Below are 22,639 nucleotides of genomic sequence, written 5' to 3'. Positions count from 1 at the left end.
TTAATATAGCTCTGTATTCCAGAGGAAGCTGAGGTTCAACAGATGTTTCCATAATTAATATAGCTCTGTATTCCAGAGGAAGCTGAGGTTCAACAGATGTTTCCATAATTAATATAGCTCTGTATTCCAGAGGAAGCTGAGGTTCAACAGATGTTTCCATAATTAATATAGCTCTGTATTCCAGAGGAAGCTGAGGTTCAACAGATGTTTCCATAATTAATATAGCTCTGTATTCCAGAGGAAGCTGAGGTTCAACAGATGTTTCCATAATTAATATAGCTCTGTATTCCAGAGGAAGCTGAGGTTCAACAGATGTTTCCATAATTAATATAGCTCTGTATTCCAGAGGAAGCTGAGGTTCAACAGATGTTTCCATAATTAATATAGCTCTGTATTCCAGAGGAAGCTGAGGTTCAACAGATGTTTCCATAATTAATATAGCTCTGTATTCCAGAGGAAGCTGAGGTTCAACAGATGTTTCCATAATTAATATAGCTCTGTATTCCAGAGGAAGCTGAGGTTCAACAGATGTTTCCATAATTAACATAGCTCTGTATTCCAGAGGAAGCTGAGGTTCAACAGATGTTTCCATAATTAATATAGCTCTGTATTCCAGAGGAAGCTGAGGTTCAACAGATGTTTCCATAATTAATATAGCTCTGTATTCCAGAGGAAGCTGAGGTTCAACAGATGTTTCCATAATTAATATAGCTCTGTATTTCAGAGGAAGCTGAGGTTCAACAGATGTTTCCATAATTAATATAGCTCTGTATTCCAGAGGAAGCTGAGGTTCAACAGATGTTTCCATAATTAATATAGCTCTGTATTCCAGAGGAAGCTGAGGTTCAACAGATGTTTCCATAATTAATATAGCTCTGTATTCCAGAGGAAGCTGAGGTTCAACAGATGTTTCCATAATTAATATAGCTCTGTATTCCAGAGGAAGCTGAGGTTCAACAGATGTTTCCATAATTAATATAGCTCTGTATTCCAGAGGAAGCTGAGGTTCAACAGATGTTTCCATAATTAATATAGCTCTGTATTCCAGAGGAAGCTGAGGTTCAACAGATGTTTCCATAATTAATATAGCTCTGTATTCCAGAGGAAGCTGAGGTTCAACAGATGTTTCCATAATTAATATAGCTCTGTATTCCAGAGGAAGCTGAGGTTCAACAGATGTTTCCATAATTAATATAGCTCTGTATTCCAGAGGAAGCTGAGGTTCAACAGATGTTTCCATAATTAATATAGCTCTGTATTCCAGAGGAAGCTGAGGTTCAACAGATGTTTCCATAATTAATATAGCTCTGTATTTCAGAGGAAGCTGAGGTTCAACAGATGTTTCCATAATTAATATAGCTCTGTATTCCAGAGGAAGCTGAGGTTCAACAGATGTTTCCATAATTAATATAGCTCTGTATTCCAGAGGAAGCTGAGGTTCAACAGATGTTTCCATAATTAACATAGCTCTGTATTCCAGAGGAAGCTGAGGTTCAACAGATGTTTCCATAATTAATATAGCTCTGTATTCCAGAGGAAGCTGAGGTTCAACAGATGTTTCCATAATTAATATAGCTCTGTATTCCAGAGGAAGCTGAGGTTCAACAGATGTTTCCATAATTAATATAGCTCTGTATTCCAGAGGAAGCTGAGGTTCAACAGATGTTTCCATAATTAATAAAGCTCTGTATTCCAGAGGAAGCTGAGGTTCAACAGATGTTTCCATAATTAATATAGCTCTGTATTCCAGAGGAAGCTGAGGTTCAACAGATGTTTCCATAATTAATATAGCTCTGTATTCCAGAGGAAGCTGAGGTTCAACAGATGTTTCCATAATTAATATAGCTCTGTATTCCAGAGGAAGCTGAGGTTCAACAGATGTTTCCATAATTAATATAGCTCTGTATTCCAGAGGAAGCTGAGGTTCAACAGATGTTTCCATAATTAATATAGCTCTGTATTCCAGAGGAAGCTGAGGTTCAACAGATGTTTCCATAATTAATATAGCTCTGTATTCCAGAGGAAGCTGAGGTTCAACAGATGTTTCCATAATTAATATAGCTCTGTATTCCAGAGGAAGCTGAGGTTCAACAGATGTTTCCATAATTAATATAGCTCTGTATTCCAGAGGAAGCTGAGGTTCAACAGATGTTTCCATAATTAATATAGCTCTGTATTCCAGAGGAAGCTGAGGTTCAACAGATGTTTCCATAATTAATATAGCTCTGTATTCCAGAGGAAGCTGAGGTTCAACAGATGTTTCCATAATTAATATAGCTCTGTATTCCAGAGGAAGCTGAGGTTCAACAGATGTTTCCATAATTAATATAGCTCTGTTTCCAGAGGAAGCTGAGGTTCAACAGATGTTTCCATAATTAATATAGCTCTGTATTCCAGAGGAAGCTGAGGTTCAACAGATGTTTCCATAATTAATATAGCTCTGTATTCCAGAGGAAGCTGAGGTTCAACAGATGTTTCCATAATTAATATAGCTCTGTATTCCAGAGGAAGCTGAGGTTCAACTGATGTTTCCATAATTAATATAGCTCTGTATTCCAGAGGAAGCTGAGGTTCAACAGATGTTTCCATAATTAATATAGCTCTGTATTCCAGAGGAAGCTGAGGTTCAACAGATGTTTCCATAATTAATATAGCTCTGTATTCCAGAGGAAGCTGAGGTTCAACAGATGTTTCCATAATTAATATAGCTCTGTATTCCAGAGGAAGCTGAGGTTCAACAGATGTTTCCATAATTAATATAGCTCTGTATTCCAGAGGAAGCTGAGGTTCAACAGATGTTTCCATAATTAATATAGCTCTGTATTCCAGAGGAAGCTGAGGTTCAACAGATGTTTCCATAATTAATATAGCTCTGTATTCCAGAGGAAGCTGAGGTTCAACAGATGTTTCCATAATTAATATAGCTCTGTTTCCAGAGGAAGCTGAGGTTCAACAGATGTTTCCATAATTAATATAGCTCTGTATTCCAGAGGAAGCTGAGGTTCAACAGATGTTTCCATAATTAATATAGCTCTGTATTCCAGAGGAAGCTGAGGTTCAACAGATGTTTCCATAATTAATATAGCTCTGTATTCCAGAGGAAGCTGAGGTTCAACAGATGTTTCCATAATTAACATAGCTCTGTATTCCAGAGGAAGCTGAGGTTCAACAGATGTTTCCATAATTAATATAGCTCTGTATTCCAGAGGAAGCTGAGGTTCAACAGATGTTTCCATAATTAATATAGCTCTGTATTCCAGAGGAAGCTGAGGTTCAACAGATGTTTCCATAATTAATATAGCTCTGTATTCCAGAGGAAGCTGAGGTTCAACAGATGTTTCCATAATTAATATAGCTCTGTATTCCAGAGGAAGCTGAGGTTCAACAGATGTTTCCATAATTAATATAGCTCTGTATTCCAGAGGAAGCTGAGGTTCAACAGATGTTTCCATAATTAATATAGCTCTGTATTCCAGAGGAAGCTGAGGTTCAACAGATGTTTCCATAATTAATATAGCTCTGTATTCCAGAGGAAGCTGAGGTTCAACAGATGTTTCCATAATTAATATAGCTCTGTATTCCAGAGGAAGCTGAGGTTCAACAGATGTTTCCATAATTAATATAGCTCTGTATTCCAGAGGAAGCTGAGGTTCAACAGATGTTTCCATAATTAATATAGCTCTGTATTCCAGAGGAAGCTGAGGTTCAACAGATGTTTCCATAATTAATATAGCTCTGTATTCCAGAGGAAGCTGAGGTTCAACAGATGTTTCCATAATTAATATAGCTCTGTATTCCAGAGGAAGCTGAGGTTCAACAGATGTTTCCATAATTAATATAGCTCTGTTTCCAGAGGAAGCTGAGGTTCAACAGATGTTTCCATAATTAACATAGCTCTGTATTCCAGAGGAAGCTGAGGTTCAACAGATGTTTCCATAATTAATATAGCTCTGTATTCCAGAGGAAGCTGAGGTTCAACAGATGTTTCCATAATTAATATAGCTCTGTATTCCAGAGGAAGCTGAGGTTCAACAGATGTTTCCATAATTAATAAAGCTCTGTATTCCAGAGGAAGCTGAGGTTCAACAGATGTTTCCATAATTAATATAGCTCTGTATTCCAGAGGAAGCTGAGGTTCAACAGATGTTTCCATAATTAATATAGCTCTGTATTCCAGAGGAAGCTGAGGTTCAACAGATGTTTCCATAATTAATATAGCTCTGTATTCCAGAGGAAGCTGAGGTTCAACAGATGTTTCCATAATTAATATAGCTCTGTTTCCAGAGGAAGCTGAGGTTCAACAGATGTTTCCATAATTAATATAGCTCTGTATTCCAGAGGAAGCTGAGGTTCAACAGATGTTTCCATAATTAATGAAGCTCTGTATTCCAGAGGAAGCTGAGGTTCAACAGATGTTTCCATAATTAATATAGCTCTGTATTCCAGAGGAAGCTGAGGTTCAACAGATGTTTCCATAATTAATATAGCTCTGTATTCCAGAGGAAGCTGAGGTTCAACAGGTGTTTCCATAATTAATATAGCTCTGTATTCCAGAGGAAGCTGAGGTTCAACAGATGTTTCCATAATTAATAAAGCTCTGTATTCCAGAGGAAGCTGAGGTTCAACAGATGTTTCCATAATTAACATAGCTCTGTATTCCAGAGGAAGCTGAGGTTCAACAGATGTTTCCATAATTAATATAGCTCTGTATTCCAGAGGAAGCTGAGGTTCAACAGATGTTTCCATAATTAATATAGCTCTGTATTCCAGAGGAAGCTGAGGTTCAACAGATGTTTCCATAATTAATATAGCTCTGTATTCCAGAGGAAGCTGAGGTTCAACAGATGTTTCCATAATTAATATAGCTCTGTATTCCAGAGGAAGCTGAGGTTCAACAGATGTTTCCATAATTAATATAGCTCTGTATTCCAGAGGAAGCTGAGGTTCAACAGATGTTTCCATAATTAATATAGCTCTGTATTCCAGAGGAAGCTGAGGTTCAACAGATGTTTCCATAATTAATATAGCTCTGTATTCCAGAGGAAGCTGAGGTTCAACAGATGTTTCCATAATTAATATAGCTCTGTATTCCAGAGGAAGCTGAGGTTCAACAGATGTTTCCATAATTAATAAAGCTCTGTATTCCAGAGGAAGCTGAGGTTCAACAGATGTTTCCATAATTAATATAGCTCTGTATTCCAGAGGAAGCTGAGGTTCAACAGATGTTTCCATAATTAATATAGCTCTGTATTCCAGAGGAAGCTGAGGTTCAACAGATGTTTCCATAATTAATATAGCTCTGTATTCCAGAGGAAGCTGAGGTTCAACAGATGTTTCCATAATTAATATAGCTCTGTTTCCAGAGGAAGCTGAGGTTCAACAGATGTTTCCATAATTAACATAGCTCTGTATTCCAGAGGAAGCTGAGGTTCAACAGATGTTTCCATAATTAATATAGCTCTGTATTCCAGAGGAAGCTGAGGTTCAACAGATGTTTCCATAATTAATATAGCTCTGTATTCCAGAGGAAGCTGAGGTTCAACAGATGTTTCCATAATTAATATAGCTCTGTATTCCAGAGGAAGCTGAGGTTCAACAGATGTTTCCATAATTAATATAGCTCTGTTTCCAGAGGAAGCTGAGGTTCAACAGATGTTTCCATAATTAATATAGCTCTGTATTCCAGAGGAAGCTGAGGTTCAACAGATGTTTCCATAATTAATATAGCTCTGTATTCCAGAGGAAGCTGAGGTTCAACAGATGTTTCCATAATTAATATAGCTCTGTATTCCAGAGGAAGCTGAGGTTCAACAGATGTTTCCATAATTAATAAAGCTCTGTATTCCAGAGGAAGCTGAGGTTCAACAGATGTTTCCATAATTAATATAGCTCTGTATTCCAGAGGAAGCTGAGGTTCAACAGATGTTTCCATAATTAATATAGCTCTGTATTCCAGAGGAAGCTGAGGTTCAACAGATGTTTCCATAATTAATATAGCTCTGTATTCCAGAGGAAGCTGAGGTTCAACAGATGTTTCCATAATTAATATAGCTCTGTATTCCAGAGGAAGCTGAGGTTCAACAGATGTTTCCATAATTAATATAGCTCTGTATTCCAGAGGAAGCTGAGGTTCAACAGATGTTTCCATAATTAATATAGCTCTGTATTCCAGAGGAAGCTGAGGTTCAACAGATGTTTCCATAATTAATATAGCTCTGTATTCCAGAGGAAGCTGAGGTTCAACAGATGTTTCCATAATTAATATAGCTCTGTATTCCAGAGGAAGCTGAGGTTCAACAGATGTTTCCATCATTAATATAGCTCTGTATTCCAGAGGAAGCTGAGGTTCAACAGATGTTTCCATCATTAATATAGCTCTGTATTCCAGAGGAAGCTGAGGTTCAACAGATTTTTCCAACACCAGTTCAGAAGGTAAAACACTTTTTAAAAATCTTTCTGCTGTCATTTTTTCCCCTTGAGATTGGATACATCCCATACTATTCCCTGTATAGTGCACTACTTTAGACCAGAGCCCTATGGCACCCTATTCCCTATATAGTGCACTACTTTAGACCAGAGCCCTATGGCACCCTATTCCCTATATAGTGCACTACTTTAGACCAGAGCCCTATGGCACCCTAGTCAGTGCACTACTTTAGTCCAGGGCCCTATAGAACCCTATTCCCTACATAGTGCACTACTTTAGACCAGAGCCCTATAGAACCCTATTCCCTACATAGTGCACTACTTTAGACCAGAGCCCTATAGAACCCTATTCCCTACATAGTGCACTACTTTAGACCAGAGCCCTATAGAACCCTATTCCCTACATAGTGCACTACTTTAGACCAGCACTAGGGCTGAACAATGTGTCTACTGCTCTCTGTGCCCTTTCTCTCATTCTCTCTCTGACCTACACACACCAGGGTTTCCGTTAGCAAGACATTGTCCACTTTTGCCTCCCCCAAAAAAAGGAGTGAAAAAAATCCCCAAAATAATGATGTTTATTCACTGATGGAAGTACCAGTCAATGTAAAAAAAATACATTTGACCGTCATGCTTATTGGTCTATAGGTTAATTTGCATAATATAGTGGATTTAAATTGGCCTGTGTTTATCTTATTCATCCAACACAACTATGACGTTGTATTTGTCACCTTACAGTGACTCACAAGCCCTTAACCAACAAGGCAGTTTTAAGAAAAATATTGACTAAATTAACTAACGAGTCAATGTGATGGGGGTACAGGTTAGTGGAGGTAATATGGAGGTAGAGTTAGTGACTATGTATAGGTAATACACAGAGCTACAGATGGGGGTACAGGTTAGTGGAGGTAATATGTAGGTAGAGTTAGTGACTATGTATAGGTAATACACAGAGCTACAGATGGGGGTACAGGTTAGTGGAGGTAATATGTAGGTAGAGTTAGTGACTATGTATAGGTAATACACAGAGCTACAGATGGGGGTTCAGGTTAGTGGAGGTAATATGTAGGTAGAGTTAGTGACTATGTATAGGTAATACACAGAGCTACAGATGGGGGTACAGGTTAGTGGAGGTAATATGGAGGTAGAGTTAGTGACTATGTATAGGTAATACACAGAGCTACAGATGGGGGTACAGGTTAGTGGAGGTAATATGGAGGTAGAGTTAGTGACTATGTATAGGTAATACACAGAGCTACAGATGGGGGTACAGGTTAGTGACTATGTATAGGTAATACACAGAGCTACAGATGGGGGTTCAGGTTAGTGGAGGTCATATGGAGGTAGAGTTAGTGACTATGTATAGGTAATACACAGAGCTGCAGATGGGGGTACAGGTTAGTGGAGGTAATATGTAGGTAGAGTTAGTGACTATGTATAGGTAATACACAGAGCTACAGATGGGGGTACAGGTTAGTGACTATGTATAGGTAATACACAGAGCTACAGATGGGGGTTCAGGTTAGTGACTATGTATAGGTAATACACAGAGCTGCAGATGGGGATACAGGTTAGTGGAGGTAATTGAGGTAATATGGAGGTAGAGTTAGTGACTATGTATAGGTAATACACAGAGCTACAGATGGGGGTACAGGTTAGTGGAGGTAATATGGAGGTAGAGTTAGTGACTATGTATAGGTAATACACAGAGCTACAGATGGGGGTACAGGTTAGTGGAGGTAATATGGAGGTAGAGTTAGTGACTATGTATAGGTAATACACAGAGCTACAGATGGGGGTACAGGTTAGTGGAGGTAATATGGAGGTAGAGTTAGTGACTATGTATAGGTAATAAACAGAGCTACAGATGGGGGTACAGGTTAGTGGAGGTAATATGTAGGTAGAGTTAGTGACTATGTATAGGTAATACACAGAGCTACAGATGGGGGTACAGGTTAGTGACTATGTATAGGTAATACACAGAGCTGCAGATGGGGATACAGGTTAGTGGAGGTAATATGGAGGTAGAGTTAGTGACTATGTATAGGTAATAAACAGAGCTACTTATGGGGGTACAGGTTAGTGGAGGTAATATGTAGGTAGAGTTAGTGACTATGTATAGGTAATACACAGAGCTGCAGATGGGGGTACAGGTTAGTGGAGGTAATATGTAGGTAGAGTTAGTGACTATGTATAGGTAATACACAGAGCTACAGATGGGGGTACAGGTTAGTGGAGGTAATATGGAGGTAGAGTTAGTGACTATGTATAGGTAATAAACAGAGCTACTTATGGGGGTACAGGTTAGTGGAGGTAATATGTAGGTAGAGTTAGTGACTATGTATAGGTAATACACAGAGCTACAGATGGGGGTACAGGTTAGTGGAGGTAATATGGAGGTAGAGTTAGTGACTATGTATAGGTAATAAACAGAGCTACTTATGGGGGTACAGGTTAGTGGAGGTAATATGTAGGTAGAGTTAGTGACTATGTATAGGTAATACACAGAGCTGCAGATGGGGGTACAGGTTAGTGGAGGTAATATGTAGGTAGAGTTAGTGACTATGTATAGGTAATACACAGAGCTACAGATGGGGTACAGGTTAGTGGAGGTAATATGGAGGTATAGTTAGTGACTATGTATAGGTAATACACAGAGCTACAGATGGGGGTACAGGTTAGTGGAGGTAATATGGAGGTAGAGTTAGTGACTATGTATAGGTAATACACAGAGCTACAGATGGGGGTTCAGGTTAGTGGAGGTAATATGGAGGTAGAGTTAGTGACTATGTATAGGTAATAAACAGAGCTACAGATGGGGGTACAGGTTAGTGGAGGTAATATGTAGGTAGAGTTAGTGACTATGTACAGGTAATAAACAGAGCTACAGATGGGGGTACAGGTTAGTGGAGGTAATATGGAGGTAGAGTTAGTGACTATGTATAGGTAATACACAGAGCTACAGATGGGGGTACAGGTTAGTGGAGGTAATATGTAGGTAGAGTTAGTGACTATGTATAGGTAATACACAGAGCTACAGATGGGGGTACAGGTTAGTGGAGGTAATATGTAGGTAGAGTTAGTGACTATGTATAGGTAATACACAGAGCTACAGATGGGGGTTCAGGTTAGTGGAGGTAATATGTAGGTAGAGTTAGTGACTATGTATAGGTAATACACAGAGCTACAGATGGGGGTACAGGTTAGTGGAGGTAATATGGAGGTAGAGTTAGTGACTATGTATAGGTAATACACAGAGCTACAGATGGGGGTACAGGTTAGTGGAGGTAATATGGAGGTAGAGTTAGTGACTATGTATAGGTAATACACAGAGCTACAGATGGGGGTACAGGTTAGTGGAGGTAATATGTAGGTAGAGTTAGTGACTATGTATAGGTAATACACAGAGCTACAGATGGGGGTACAGGTTAGTGGAGGTAATATGGAGGTAGAGTTAGTGACTATGTATAGGTAATACACAGAGCTACAGATGGGGGTACAGGTTAGTGGAGGTAATATGGAGGTAGAGTTAGTGACTATGTATAGGTAATACACAGAGCTACAGATGGGGGTACAGGTTAGTGGAGGTAATATGGAGGTAGAGTTAGTGACTATGTATAGGTAATAAACAGAGCTACAGATGGGGGTACAGGTTAGTGGAGGTAATATGGAGGTAGAGTTAGTGACTATGTATAGGTAATACACAGAGCTACAGATGGGGGTACAGGTTAGTGGAGGTAATATGTAGGTAGAGTTAGTGACTATGTATAGGTAATACACAGAGCTACAGATGGGGGTACAGGTTAGTGAAGGTCATATGGAGGTAGAGTTAGTGACTATGTATAGGTAATACACAGAGCTACAGATGGGGATACAGGTTAGTGGAGGTCATATGGAGGTAGAGTTAGTGACTATGTATAGGTAATACACAGAGCTACAGATGGGGGTACAGGTTAGTGGAGGTAATATGTAGGTAGAGTTAGTGACTATGTATAGGTAATACACAGAGCTACAGATGGGGGTACAGGTTAGTGGAGGTAATATGTAGGTAGACTTAGTGACTATGTATAGGTAATACACAGAGCTACAGATGGGGGTACAGGTTAGTGGAGGTAATATGGAGGTAGAGTTAGTGACTATGTATAGGTAATACACAGAGCTACAGATGGGGGTACAGGTTAGTGGAGGTAATATGGAGGTAGAGTTAGTGACTATGTATAGGTAATACACAGAGCTACAGATGGGGGTACAGGTTAGTGGAGGTAATATGGAGGTAGAGTTAGTGACTATGTATAGGTAATAAACAGAGCTACAGATGGGGGTACAGGTTAGTGGAGGTAATATGGAGGTAGAGTTAGTGACTATGTATAGGTAATACACAGAGCTACAGATGGGGGTACAGGTTAGTGGAGGTAATATGTAGGTAGAGTTAGTGACTATGTATAGGTAATACACAGAGCTACAGATGGGGGTACAGGTTAGTGGAGGTCATATGGAGGTAGAGTTAGTGACTATGTATAGGTAATACACAGAGCTACAGATGGGGGTACAGGTTAGTGGAGGTCATATGGAGGTAGAGTTAGTGACTATGTATAGGTAATACACAGAGCTACAGATGGGGGTACAGGTTAGTGGAGGTAATATGTAGGTAGAGTTAGTGACTATGTATAGGTAATACACAGAGCTACAGATGGGGGTACAGGTTAGTGACTATGTATAGGTAATACACAGCAGGTGTTCCTTTCATCTTTTATTTTGTATTTTTGTAAAGGACATACTGTTGAGATTTTTACAATTTCGTGGTTTCCAATTGGTAGTTAGTCTTGTCCCATCACTGCAACTCCCGTACGAACTCAGGAGAGGCGAAGGTCGACAGCCAACGCGTCCTCCGAAACACGACCCCCCCGCCAAGCCACACTGCTTCTCGACACACTGCTCGCTTAACCCGGAAGCCAGCCGCACCAATGTGTCGTCGGAAACACAGTACATCTTTGATTGATTGATTGATGAGATACTCTACCTCAGGCGAGCAAAACCTCGAGACTTCCTTGAATCTGATTTTGCGCACCAGCTGTTATTTACAAATAGACACAGACCTCCACCCCCTTGTCTTACCGGAGGCAGCTGTTTTGTCTTGCCGAAGCACGGAAACACGGCCTGTTGGGCCTAACCCTGACCCTGAGGCAGCTGTTCTGTCTCAGCGTACAGAGGCCTGTTAGGCCTAACCCTGACCCTGAGGCAGCTGTTCTGTCTCAGCGTACAGAGGCCTGTTAGGCCTAACCCTGACCCGGAGGCAGCTGTTCTGTCTCAGCGTACAGAGGCCTGTTAGGCCTAACCCTGACCCTGAGGCAGCTGTTCTGTCTCAGCGTACAGAGGCCTGTTAGGCCTAACCCTGACCCTGAGGCAGCTGTTCTGTCTCAGCTTACAGATGCCTGTTAGGCCTAACCCTGACCCGGAGGCAGCTGTTCTGTCTCAGCGTACAGAGGCCTGTTAGGCCTAACACTGACCCGGAGGCAGCTGTTCTGTCTCAGCGTACAGAGAGGCCTGTTAGGCCTAACCCTGACCCTGAGGCAGCTGTTCTGTCTCAGCGTACAGAGGCCTGTTAGGCCTAACCCTGACCCTGAGGCAGCTGTTCTGTCTCAGCGTACAGAGGCCTGTTAGGCCTAACCCTGACCCGGAGGCAGCTGTTCTGTCTCAGCGTACAGAGGCCTGTTAGGCCTAACACTGACCCGGAGGCAGCTGTTCTGTCTTAGCGTACAGAGAGGCCTGTTAGGCCTAACCCTGACCCTGAGGCAGCTGTTCTGTCTCAGCGTACAGAGGCCTGTTAGGCCTAACCCTGACCCTGAGGCAGCTGTTCTGTCTCAGCTTACAGAGGCCTGTTAGGCCTAACCCTGACCCGGAGGCAGCTGTTCTGTCTCAGCGTACAGAGGCCTGTTAGGCCTAACACTGACCCGGAGGCAGCTGTTCTGTCTCAGCGTACAGAGAGGCCTGTTAGGCCTAACACTGACCCGGAGGCAGCTGTTCTGTCTCAGCGTACAGAGAGGCCTGTTAGGCCTAACCCTGACCCTGAGGCAGCTGTTCTGTCTTGCCGATGCTCGGAAACACAGCGTACAGAGGCCTGTTTTGATCTGGATTTCTCCTGCTGCTCCTCAGCCGGTCGCCGCCCCTCAGCCGGTCGCCGCCCCTCAGCCAGTACATTTCTGAGCTGCCAGTTACCTCTATGCTCAGGCGCTCCCTCAACATTATCAGGACAGAGAAACCAGACACACGCTCTATCAACATTATCAGGACAGAGAAACCAGACACACGTTCCCTCAACATGAGCAGGACAGAGAAACCAGACACACGCTCATTGCTCACATGGAGCACTCCAAACAGAAGACACTGAAGGAGGCCGTAGTGGAGAGACGGGGCGGAGGCCGTAGTGGAGAGACGGGGCGGAGGCCGTAGTGGAGAGACGGGGCGGAGGCCGTAGTGGAGAGACGGGGCGGAGGCCGTAGTGGAGAGACGGGGCGGAGGCCGTAGTGGAGAGACGGGGCGGAGGCCGTAGTGCAGAGACGTGGCGGAGGCCCCAGTGGAGAGACGGGGCGGAGGCCCCAGTGGAGAGACGGGGCGGAGGCCCCAGTGGAGAGACGGGGCGGAGGCTCCAGTGGAGAGACGGGGCGGAGGCCCCAGTGCAGAGACGGGGCGGAGGCCCCAGTGGAGAGACGGGGCGGAGGCCCCAGTGGAGAGACACACACCCCTCCCCCCTTTTCTCAACATTATAAATTATACTCAAGACACATTATCGTCTCAATATCTGAGATGGTTTTCACTGACAGTCTCAACTCAGTAATCAGCTAGGTTTATTGCCACCTGCCCTGCAGAAATTGCGGGCTTCCCAATAGGCATATGCCTACGAGCTTGTGATCTGAATCAATCTACAGGTATTGTTTTTAAAGAAGCTTACTGATCCCTGATTCCCCTGTGGAGGGAAGTATTTTTGAATGATTTTCTTTCTTTCTGTAGAGACCCACCCCAATGCCATTTCTCTCCTGTTTTATTGGTTTTCATATCAACTTTCTTTCGTTGTCCAGAAGACAAAGGCACAATCCTGGTTAAATTATCAACCCATCCTGGTTATATTATCAACCCATCCTGGTTATATTATCGACCCATCCTGGTCATATTATCGACCCGTCCTGGTCATATTATCGACCCGTCCTGGTCATATTATCGACCCGTCCTGGTCATATTATTAACCCGTCCTGGTCTTGTTATCGACCCATCCTGGTCTTGTTATCAACCCATCCTGATCATATTATCGACCCGTCCTGGTCATATTATCGACCCATCCTGGTCATATCAACCCATCCTGATCATATTATCGACCCGTCCTGGTCATATTATCGACCCATCCTGGTCATATCAACCCATCCTGGTCATATTATCAACCCATCCTGGTCATGTTATCAACCCATATTATCAACCCATCCTGGTTATATTATCAACCCATCCTGGTTATATTATCAACCCATCCTGGTCATGTTATCAACCCATATTATCAACCCATCCTGGTCATATTATTATCAACCCATCCTGGTCCTGTTATCAACCTATCCTGGTCATATAATCAACCCATCCTTGTCATATAATCAACCCATCCTAGTCATATAATCAACCCATCCTGGTCATATTATTATCAACCCATCCTGGTCGTATTGGGAGTACTGGAGTTTTTGGGGGTAATGGAGGACCGGAGTTGGACTGTGCATTCATATCTCTCTCTCGATCTTTATCTCTCTCTTTCTTTCTCTCATGATCCCTCTTATACAATCCCTCTCTCTCCCCCAGGCCACACCGTCCAAACTGGAGCAGAGGCCTTCGTCTTGGTCTCGTAGAAGCATGCCTTCCCCAGGTAAGGACTTGTCTTTGGCCCAGTGAGACCGCCTATAAAAACACTCCCATTTCATTTGCCAAATGGTAAGATTATAATTCCCATCCTCTCCATACCAGCTCTCTATCACCTATTCTAGATCAGCCTACTGTCTATCACCTAGTCTAGATCAGCCTACTGTCTATCACCTAGTCTAGATCAGCCTACTGTCTATCACCTAGTCTAGATCAGCCTACTGTCTATCACCTAGTCTAGATCAGCCTACTGTCTATCACCTAGTCTAGATCAGCCTACTGTCTATCACCTAGTCTAGATCAGCCTACTGTCTATCACCTAGTCTAGATCAGCCTACTGTCTATCACCTAGTCTAGATCAGCCTACTGTCTATCACCTAGTCTAGATCAGCCGTCAGTTTAACACTGTGAGGGCAGCTAATATCTCTCCTCTCTCTATCCACTCTTTCTCTCCCCTCTCTTTGTCTTTCTAATTGCCAGTAGTTGTATGTTTCAGAGGGAGGTGATGAGAGGAAGTACACTGACTCTGTGTGTACACCTTAACTACTTCTTCTCTCAGATTTGACAGAAGAAAGCTTCCGTGCATCTAAGAAGAGGTCTTCAACCCAGAAGACCAAGAGTTCAGGAAGCAGGAGAGATGGACCATCAGGTAGATAGTCATCCTTAGAGTCAGTCAGGACACAGTCGTCCTTAGAGTCGGTCAGGACACAGTCGTCCTTAGAGTCGGTCAGGACACAGTCGTCCTTAGAGTCGGTCAGGACACAGTCGTCCTTAGAGCCGGTCAGGACACAGTCGTCCTTAGTCGGTCAGGACACAGTCGTCCTTAGAGTCGGTCAGGACACAGTCATCCTTAGAGTCGGTCAGGAGACACAGTATTATTATATCTGTGTTGTCTGGACCTCACAGTATTATATATCTGTGTTGTCTGGACCTCACAGTATTATTATATCTGTGTTGTCTGGACCTCACAGTATTATTATATCTGTGTTGTCTGGACCTCACAGTATTATTATATCTGTGTTGTCTGGACCTCACAGTATTATATATCTGTGTTGTCTGGACCTCACAGTATTATTATATCTGTGTTGTCTGGACCTCACAGTATTATTATATCTGTGTTGTCTGGACCTCACAGTATTATTATATCTGTGTTGTCTGGACCTCACAGTATTATTATATCTGTGTTGTCTGGACCTCACAGTATTATTATATCTGTGTTGTCTGGACCTCACAGTATTATTATATCTGTGTTGTCTGGACCTGGCCTCACTTTTCCTCTTTGCTTGCTGTCACTCTGTCTGTGTGTCTCTGTCTGTGTGTCTCTGTCTGTGTGTCTCTGTCTGTGTCTCTGTCTGTGTGTCTCTGTCTGTGTGTTTCTGTCTGTGTGTCTCTGTCTGTGTGTCATTGTGTGTCTCTGTCTGTGTGTCATTGTGTGTCTCTGTCTGTGTGTCTCTGTCTGTGTGTCTCTGTCTGTGTGTCTCTGTCTGTGTGTCTCTGTCTGTGTTTCTCTGTCTGTGTGTCATTGTGTGTTTCTGTCTGTGTGTCTCTGTCTGTGTGTCATTGTGTGTCTCTGTCTGTGTGTCTCTGTCTGTGTGTCTATGTCTGTGTGTCTCTGTCTGTGTGTCTCTGTCTGTGTGTCATTGTGTGTCTCTGTCTGTGTGTCTCTGTCTGTGTGTCTCTGTCTGTGTGTCATTGTGTGTCTCTGTCTGTGTGCCTCTGTCTGTGTGTCATTGTGTGTCTCTGTCTGTGTGCCTCTGTCTGTGTGTCATTGTGTGTCTCTGTCTGTGTGCCTCTGTCTGTGTGTCATTGTGTGTCTCTGTCTGTGTGCCTCTGTCTGTGTGTGTCTCTGTCATTGTGTGTCTGTGTTTCTCTGTCTGTGTGTGTCTGTGTCTGTGTGTGTTGTGTCTTGCTGTGCTGTGCCATACACCTTGCCACACTCAGAGGCCAGCAGTGCCTACAGAGAGGTTCTGGACATGCAGAAGGAGATGGTTCGGTCTTTAACAGAGCAGAACCAGGCCCTGGGGGCAGACAGGAGGGTGCTGGAGCAGAGGTGTACAGAACAGAGCCTGCAGCTGCAGAGGAGCCACCAGAGGGTCCAGAGTCTGGAGCGGGAACTCAGCAAGGCCCCTGTCCCTACAGCAGGTGGGGTGGATACTGGGGGGTGAGGGGGCAAGAGGGGAGAGGACCTAAGGTGGGGTGGAAGGGGGGGACAAGGAGAGAAAAACCCTGGGTCCGTGAGAGACAGGAGGGGAGGAGGTGAGAGACTGGGGCCATTGAGAGACTGGGGGCCGTGAGAGACAGAAGGGGAGAGACTGGGGGCCGTGAGAAACTGGGTAGGGGAGGGGAGAGACAGGGGGCTGTGAGAGACGGGGTAGGGGAGGGGAGAGACTGGGGACCTACAACCCGGCTATGGAAGCCAGCTCTCAGGATTTCTCAGTTTGTTATCAACTGGATCTCTGGATGTACCTGGATAAGAGGTGTTCTGCATTGTACTTCCTGTGTGGACCAGACACTGACTGTAGCTCCCCCTGTAGGTGAACAGGCAGAGCTGCTGAGTCTGAGGCAGCAAGCCCAGGAGGTGGTAGACGAGAACGACAGCCTGAAGATGACCGTCCATCGCCTCAACGTGGAGCTCAGCCGCTACCAGACACGTTTCAGACCCCTGGGCAAAGAAGAGGTAACTATAACTACCCTAACTATAACTACCCTAACTATACCTACCCTAACTATAACTATAACTACCCTAACTATACCTACCCTAACTATAACTACCCTAACTATAACTATAACTACCCTAACTATAACTATAACTATACTGTACCTACCCAAACTATACCTACCCTAACTATAACTACCAGACAGCCCTGGGCAAAGAAGAGGTAACTATAACTACCCTAACTATAACTACCCTAACTATAACTATACCTACCCTAACTATAACTATACCTACCCTAATTATAACTACCCTAACTATACCTACCCTAACTATAGTAGTTATAGTTAGGGTAGGTATAGTTAGGGTAGTTATAATTAGGGTAGGTATAGTTATAGTTAGGGTAGGTATAGTTATAGTTAGGGTAGTTATAGTTATAGTTAGGGTAGGTATAGTTAGGGTAGTTATAGTTAGGGTAGGTATAGTTAGGGTAGTTATAGTTAGGGTAGGTATAGTTAGGGTAGTCCCTAACTATACCTACCCTAACTATAACTACCCTAACTATACCTACCCTAACTATAACTACCCTAACTATAACTATAACTACCCTAACTATAACTATACCTACCCTAACTATAACTATACCTACCCTAATTATAACTACCCTAACTATACCTACCCTAACTATAACTACCCTAACTATACCTACCCTAACTATAACTATAACTACCCTAACTATACCTACCCTAACTATAACTACCCTAACTATAACTATAACTACCCTAACTATAACTATACCTACCCTAACTATAACTATACCTAACCTAATTATAACTACCCTAACTATACCTACCCTAACTATAACTATACCTACCCTAACTATAACTATACCTACCCTAACTATAACTATAACTATACTGTACCTACCCAAACTATACCTACCCGAACTATAACTATAACTACCCTAACTATAACTACCAGACAGCCCTGGGCAAAGAAGAGGTAACTATAACTACCCTAACTATAACTACCCTAACTATGTGGTTCTGGATGTATTGATGTACCCTAGTTACTGTAGTGTTGTGGTTCTGGATGTATTGATGTATCCTAGTTACTGTAGTGTTGTGGTTCTGGATGTATTGATGTACTGTAGTTACTGTAGTGTTGTGGTTCTGGATGTATTGATGTACCCTAGTTACTGTAGTGTTGTGGTTCTGGATGTATTGATGTACTGTAGTTACTGTAGTAATGTGGTTCTGGATGTATAGATGTTCTGTAGTTACTGTAGTGTTGTGGTTCTGGATGTATTGATGTACCCTAGTTACTGTAGTGTTGTGGTTCTGGATGTATTGATGTACTGTAGTTACTGTAGTGTTGTGGTTCTGGATGTATTGATGTACCCTAGTTACTGTAGTAATGTGGTTCTGGATGTATAGATGTTCTGTAGTTACTGTAGTGTTGTGGTTCTGGATGTATTGATGTACCCTAGTTACTGTAGTGTTGTGGTTCTGGATGTATAGATGTACTGTAGTTACTGTAGTGTTGTGGTTCTGGATGTATTGATGTACCCTAGTTACTGTAGTAATGTGGTTCTGGATGTATTGATGTACTGTAGTTACTGTAGTGTTGTGGTTCTGGATGTATTGATGTACCCTAGTTACTGTAGTAATGTGGTTCTGGATGTATTGATGTACCCTAGTTACTGTAGTAATGTGGTTCTGGATGTATTGATGTACTGTAGTTACTGTAGTAATGTGGTTCTGGATGTATTGATGTACTGTAGTTACTGTAGTGTTGTGGTTCTGGATGTATTGATGTACCCTAGTTACTGTAGTAATGTGGTTCTGGATGTATTGATGTACCCTAGTTACTGTAGTAATGTGGTTCTGGATGTATTGATGTACTGTAGTTACTGTAGTGTTGTGGTTCTGGATGTATTGATGTACTGTAGTAATGTGGTCCTGGATGTATAGATGTACTGTAGTAATGTGGTTCTGGATGTATAGATGTACTGTAGTTACTGTAGTGTTGTGGTTCTGGATGTATTGATGTACTGTAGTTACTGTAGTGTTGTGGTTCTGGATGTATTGATGTACTGTAGTTACTGTAGTGTTGTGGTTCTGGATGTATAGATGTACTGTAGTTACTGTAGTAATGTGGTTCTGGATGTATTGATGTTCTGTAGTTACTGTAGTAATGTGGTTCTGGATGTATTAATGTACCCTAGTTACTGTAGTGATGTGGTTCTGGATGTATTGATGTACTGTAGTTACTGTAGTGTTGTGGTTCTGGATGTATTGATGTACTGTAGTAATGTGGTTCTGGATGTATAGATGTACTGTAGTAATGTGGTTCTGGATGTATTGATGTACCCTAGTTACTGTAGTAATGTGGTTCTGGATTTATTGATGTACTGTAGTAATGTGGTTCTGGATGTATAGATGTACTGTAGTTACTGTAGTGTTGTGGTTCTGGATGTATTGATGTACTGTAGTTACTGTAGTGTTGTGGTTCTGGATGTATTGATGTACTGTAGTTACTGTAGTGTTGTGGTTCTGGATGTATTGATGTACTGTAGTAATGTGGTTCTGGATGTATTGATGTACTGTAGTTACTGTAGTGTTGTGGTTCTGGATGTATTGATGTACTGTAGTAATGTGGTTCTGGATGTATTGATGTACTGTAGTTACTGTAGTGTTGTGGTTCTGGATGTATAGATGTACCCTAGTTACTGTAGTGTTGTGGTTCTGGATGTATTGATGTTCTGTAGTAATGTGGTTCTGGATGTATTGATGTACTGTAGTTACTGTAGTGTTGTGGTTCTGGATGTATAGATGTACTGTAGTTACTGTAGTGTTGTGGTTCTGGATGTATTGATGTACTGTAGTTACTGTAGTGTTGTGGTTCTGGATGTATTGATGTACCCTAGTTACTGTAGTGTTGTGGTTCTGGATGTATTGATGTACCCTAGTTACTGTAGTGTTGTGGTTCTGGATGTATTGATGTACTGTAGTTACTGTAGTGTTGTGGTTCTGGATGTATTGATGTACTGTAGTTACTGTAGTGTTGTGGTTCTGGATGTATTGATGTACTGTAGTTACTGTAGTGTTGTGGTTCTGGATGTATTGATGTACTGTAGTTACTGTAGTGTTGTGGTTCTGGATGTATTGATGTACTGTAGTTACTGTAGTGTTGTGGTTCTGGATGTATTGATGTACTGTAGTTACTGTAGTGTTGTGGTTCTGGATGTATAGATGTTCTGTAGTTACTGTAGTGTTGTGGTTCTGGATGTATAGATGTTCTGTAGTTACTGTAGTGTTGTGGTTCTGGATGTATAGATGTTCTGTAGTTACTGTAGTGTTGTGGTTCTGGATGTATAGATGTTCTGTAGTTACTGTAGTAATGTGGTTCTGGATGTATTGATGTACTGTAGTTACTGTAGTGATGTGGTTCTGGATGTATAGATGTTCTGTAGTTACTGTAGTGTTGTGGTTCTGGATGTATAGATGTTCTGTAGTTACTGTAGTGTTGTGGTTCTGGATGTATAGATGTACTGTAGTGTTGTGGTTCTGGATGTATAGATGTACCCTAGTTACTGTAGTAATGTGGTTCTGGATGTATAGATGTACTGTAGTTACTGTAGTGTTGTGGTTCTGGATGTATTGATGTACCCTAGTTACTGTAGTAATGTGGTTCTGGATGTATTGATGTACTGTAGTTACTGTAGTAATGTGGTTCTGGATGTATAGATGTACCCTAGTTACTGTAGTGTTGTGGTTCTGGATGTATTGATGTACTGTAGTTACTGTAGTGTTGTGGTTCTGGATGTATTGATGTACCCTAGTTACTGTAGTGTTGTGGTTCTGGATGTATAGATGTACTGTAGTGTTGTGGTTCTGGATGTATAGATGTACCCTAGTTACTGTAGTGTTGTGGTTCTGGATGTATAGATGTACTGTAGTTACTGTAGTGTTGTGGTTCTGGATGTATAGATGTACTGTAGTTACTGTAGTGTTGTGGTTCTGGATGTATTGATGTACCCTAGTTACTGTAGTAATGTGGTTCTGGATGTATTGATGTACTGTAGTTACTGTAGTGTTGTGGTTCTGGATGTATTGATGTACCCTAGTTACTGTAGTAATGTGGTTCTGGATGTATTGATGTACTGTAGTTACTGTAGTGTTGTGGTTCTGGATGTATTGATGTACTGTAGTGTTGTGGTTCTGGATGTATATATGTACTGTAGTTACTGTAGTAATGTGGTTCTGGATGTATTGATGTACTGTAGTTACTGTAGTGTTGTGGTTCTGGATGTATTGATGTACTGTAGTTACTGTAGTAATGTGGTTCTGGATGTATTGATGTACTGTAGTTACTGTAGTGTTGTGGTTCTGGATGTATTGATGTACCCTAGTTACTGTAGTAATGTGGTTCTGGATGTATTGATGTTCTGTAGTAATGTGGTTCTGGATGTATTGATGTACTGTAGTTACTGTAGTGTTGTGGTTCTGGATGTATTGATGTACCCTAGTTACTGTAGTGTTGTGGTTCTGGATGTATATATGTACTGTAGTTACTGTAGTAATGTGGTTCTGGATGTATTGATGTACTGTAGTAATGTGGTTCTGGATGTATATATGTACTGTAGTTACTGTAGTAATGTGGTTCTGGATGTATTGATGTACTGTAGTAACTGTAGTGTTGTGGTTCTGGATGTATTGATGTACCCTAGTTACTGTAGTAATGTGGTTCTGGATGTATTGATGTACCCTAGTTACTGTAGTAATGTGGTTCTGGATGTATTGATGTACTGTAGTTACTGTAGTGTTGTGGTTCTGGATGTATTGATGTACCCTAGTTACTGTAGTAATGTGGTTCTGGATGTATTGATGTACTGTAGTTACTGTAGTGTTGTGGTTCTGGATGTATTGATGTACTGTAGTTACTGTAGTGTTGTGGTTCTGGATGTATAGATGTACTGTAGTTACTGTAGTGTTGTGGTTCTGGATGTATAGATGTACCCTAGTTACTGTAGTAATGTGGTTCTGGATGTATTGATGTACTGTAGTTACTGTAGTAATGTGGTTCTGGATGTATAGATGTACCCTAGTTACTGTAGTGTTGTGGTTCTGGATGTATTGATGTACTGTAGTTACTGTAGTGTTGTGGTTCTGGATGTATTGATGTACTGTAGTTACTGTAGTGTTGTGGTTCTGGATGTATTGATGTACCCTAGTTACTGTAGTGTTGTGGTTCTGGATGTATTGATGTACCCTAGTTACTGTAGTGTTGTGGTTCTGGATGTATTGATGTACTGTAGTTACTGTAGTGTTGTGGTTCTGGATGTATAGATGTACTGTAGTTACTGTAGTGTTGTGGTTCTGGATGTATTGATGTACCCTAGTTACTGTAGTGTTGTGGTTCTGGATGTATTGATGTACTGTAGTTACTGTAGTAATGTGGTTCTGGATGTATTGATGTACTGTAGTTACTGTAGTAATGTGGTTCTGGATGTATAGATGTACTGTAGTTACTGTAGTGTTGTGGTTCTGGATGTATTGATGTACCCTAGTTACTGTAGTAATGTGGTTCTGGATGTATAGATGTACTGTAGTTACTGTAGTGTTGTGGTTCTGGATGTATTGATGTACTGTAGTTACTGTAGTGTTG

The 22,639-nt window shown here is 41.8% G+C and overlaps 1 protein-coding gene across 1 annotated transcript in view; it reads left to right on the top strand.

The window, feature by feature from the left end:
• Positions 1–22,639, top strand: part of cep89 (centrosomal protein 89) — a 173,174-nt gene that overhangs the window by 34,206 nt on the left and 116,329 nt on the right. Inside the window, exons 7-11 of the mRNA XM_036981811.1 lie at positions 6,382–6,432; positions 14,260–14,323; positions 14,876–14,965; positions 16,258–16,458; positions 16,851–16,993. Of these exons, the coding sequence (XP_036837706.1) occupies positions 6,382–6,432; positions 14,260–14,323; positions 14,876–14,965; positions 16,258–16,458; positions 16,851–16,993 (549 nt within the window). The remainder of the gene's footprint in view (positions 1–6,381; positions 6,433–14,259; positions 14,324–14,875; positions 14,966–16,257; positions 16,459–16,850; positions 16,994–22,639) is intronic.

This window comes from Oncorhynchus mykiss, chromosome 6 (assembly GCF_013265735.2).
Source record: "Oncorhynchus mykiss isolate Arlee chromosome 6, USDA_OmykA_1.1, whole genome shotgun sequence".
In the NCBI taxonomy this organism is placed as follows: domain Eukaryota; kingdom Metazoa; phylum Chordata; class Actinopteri; order Salmoniformes; family Salmonidae; genus Oncorhynchus; species Oncorhynchus mykiss.
Note: the sequence above shows the minus strand (reverse complement) of the source record. Positions and strands in the feature narration are given on the sequence as shown.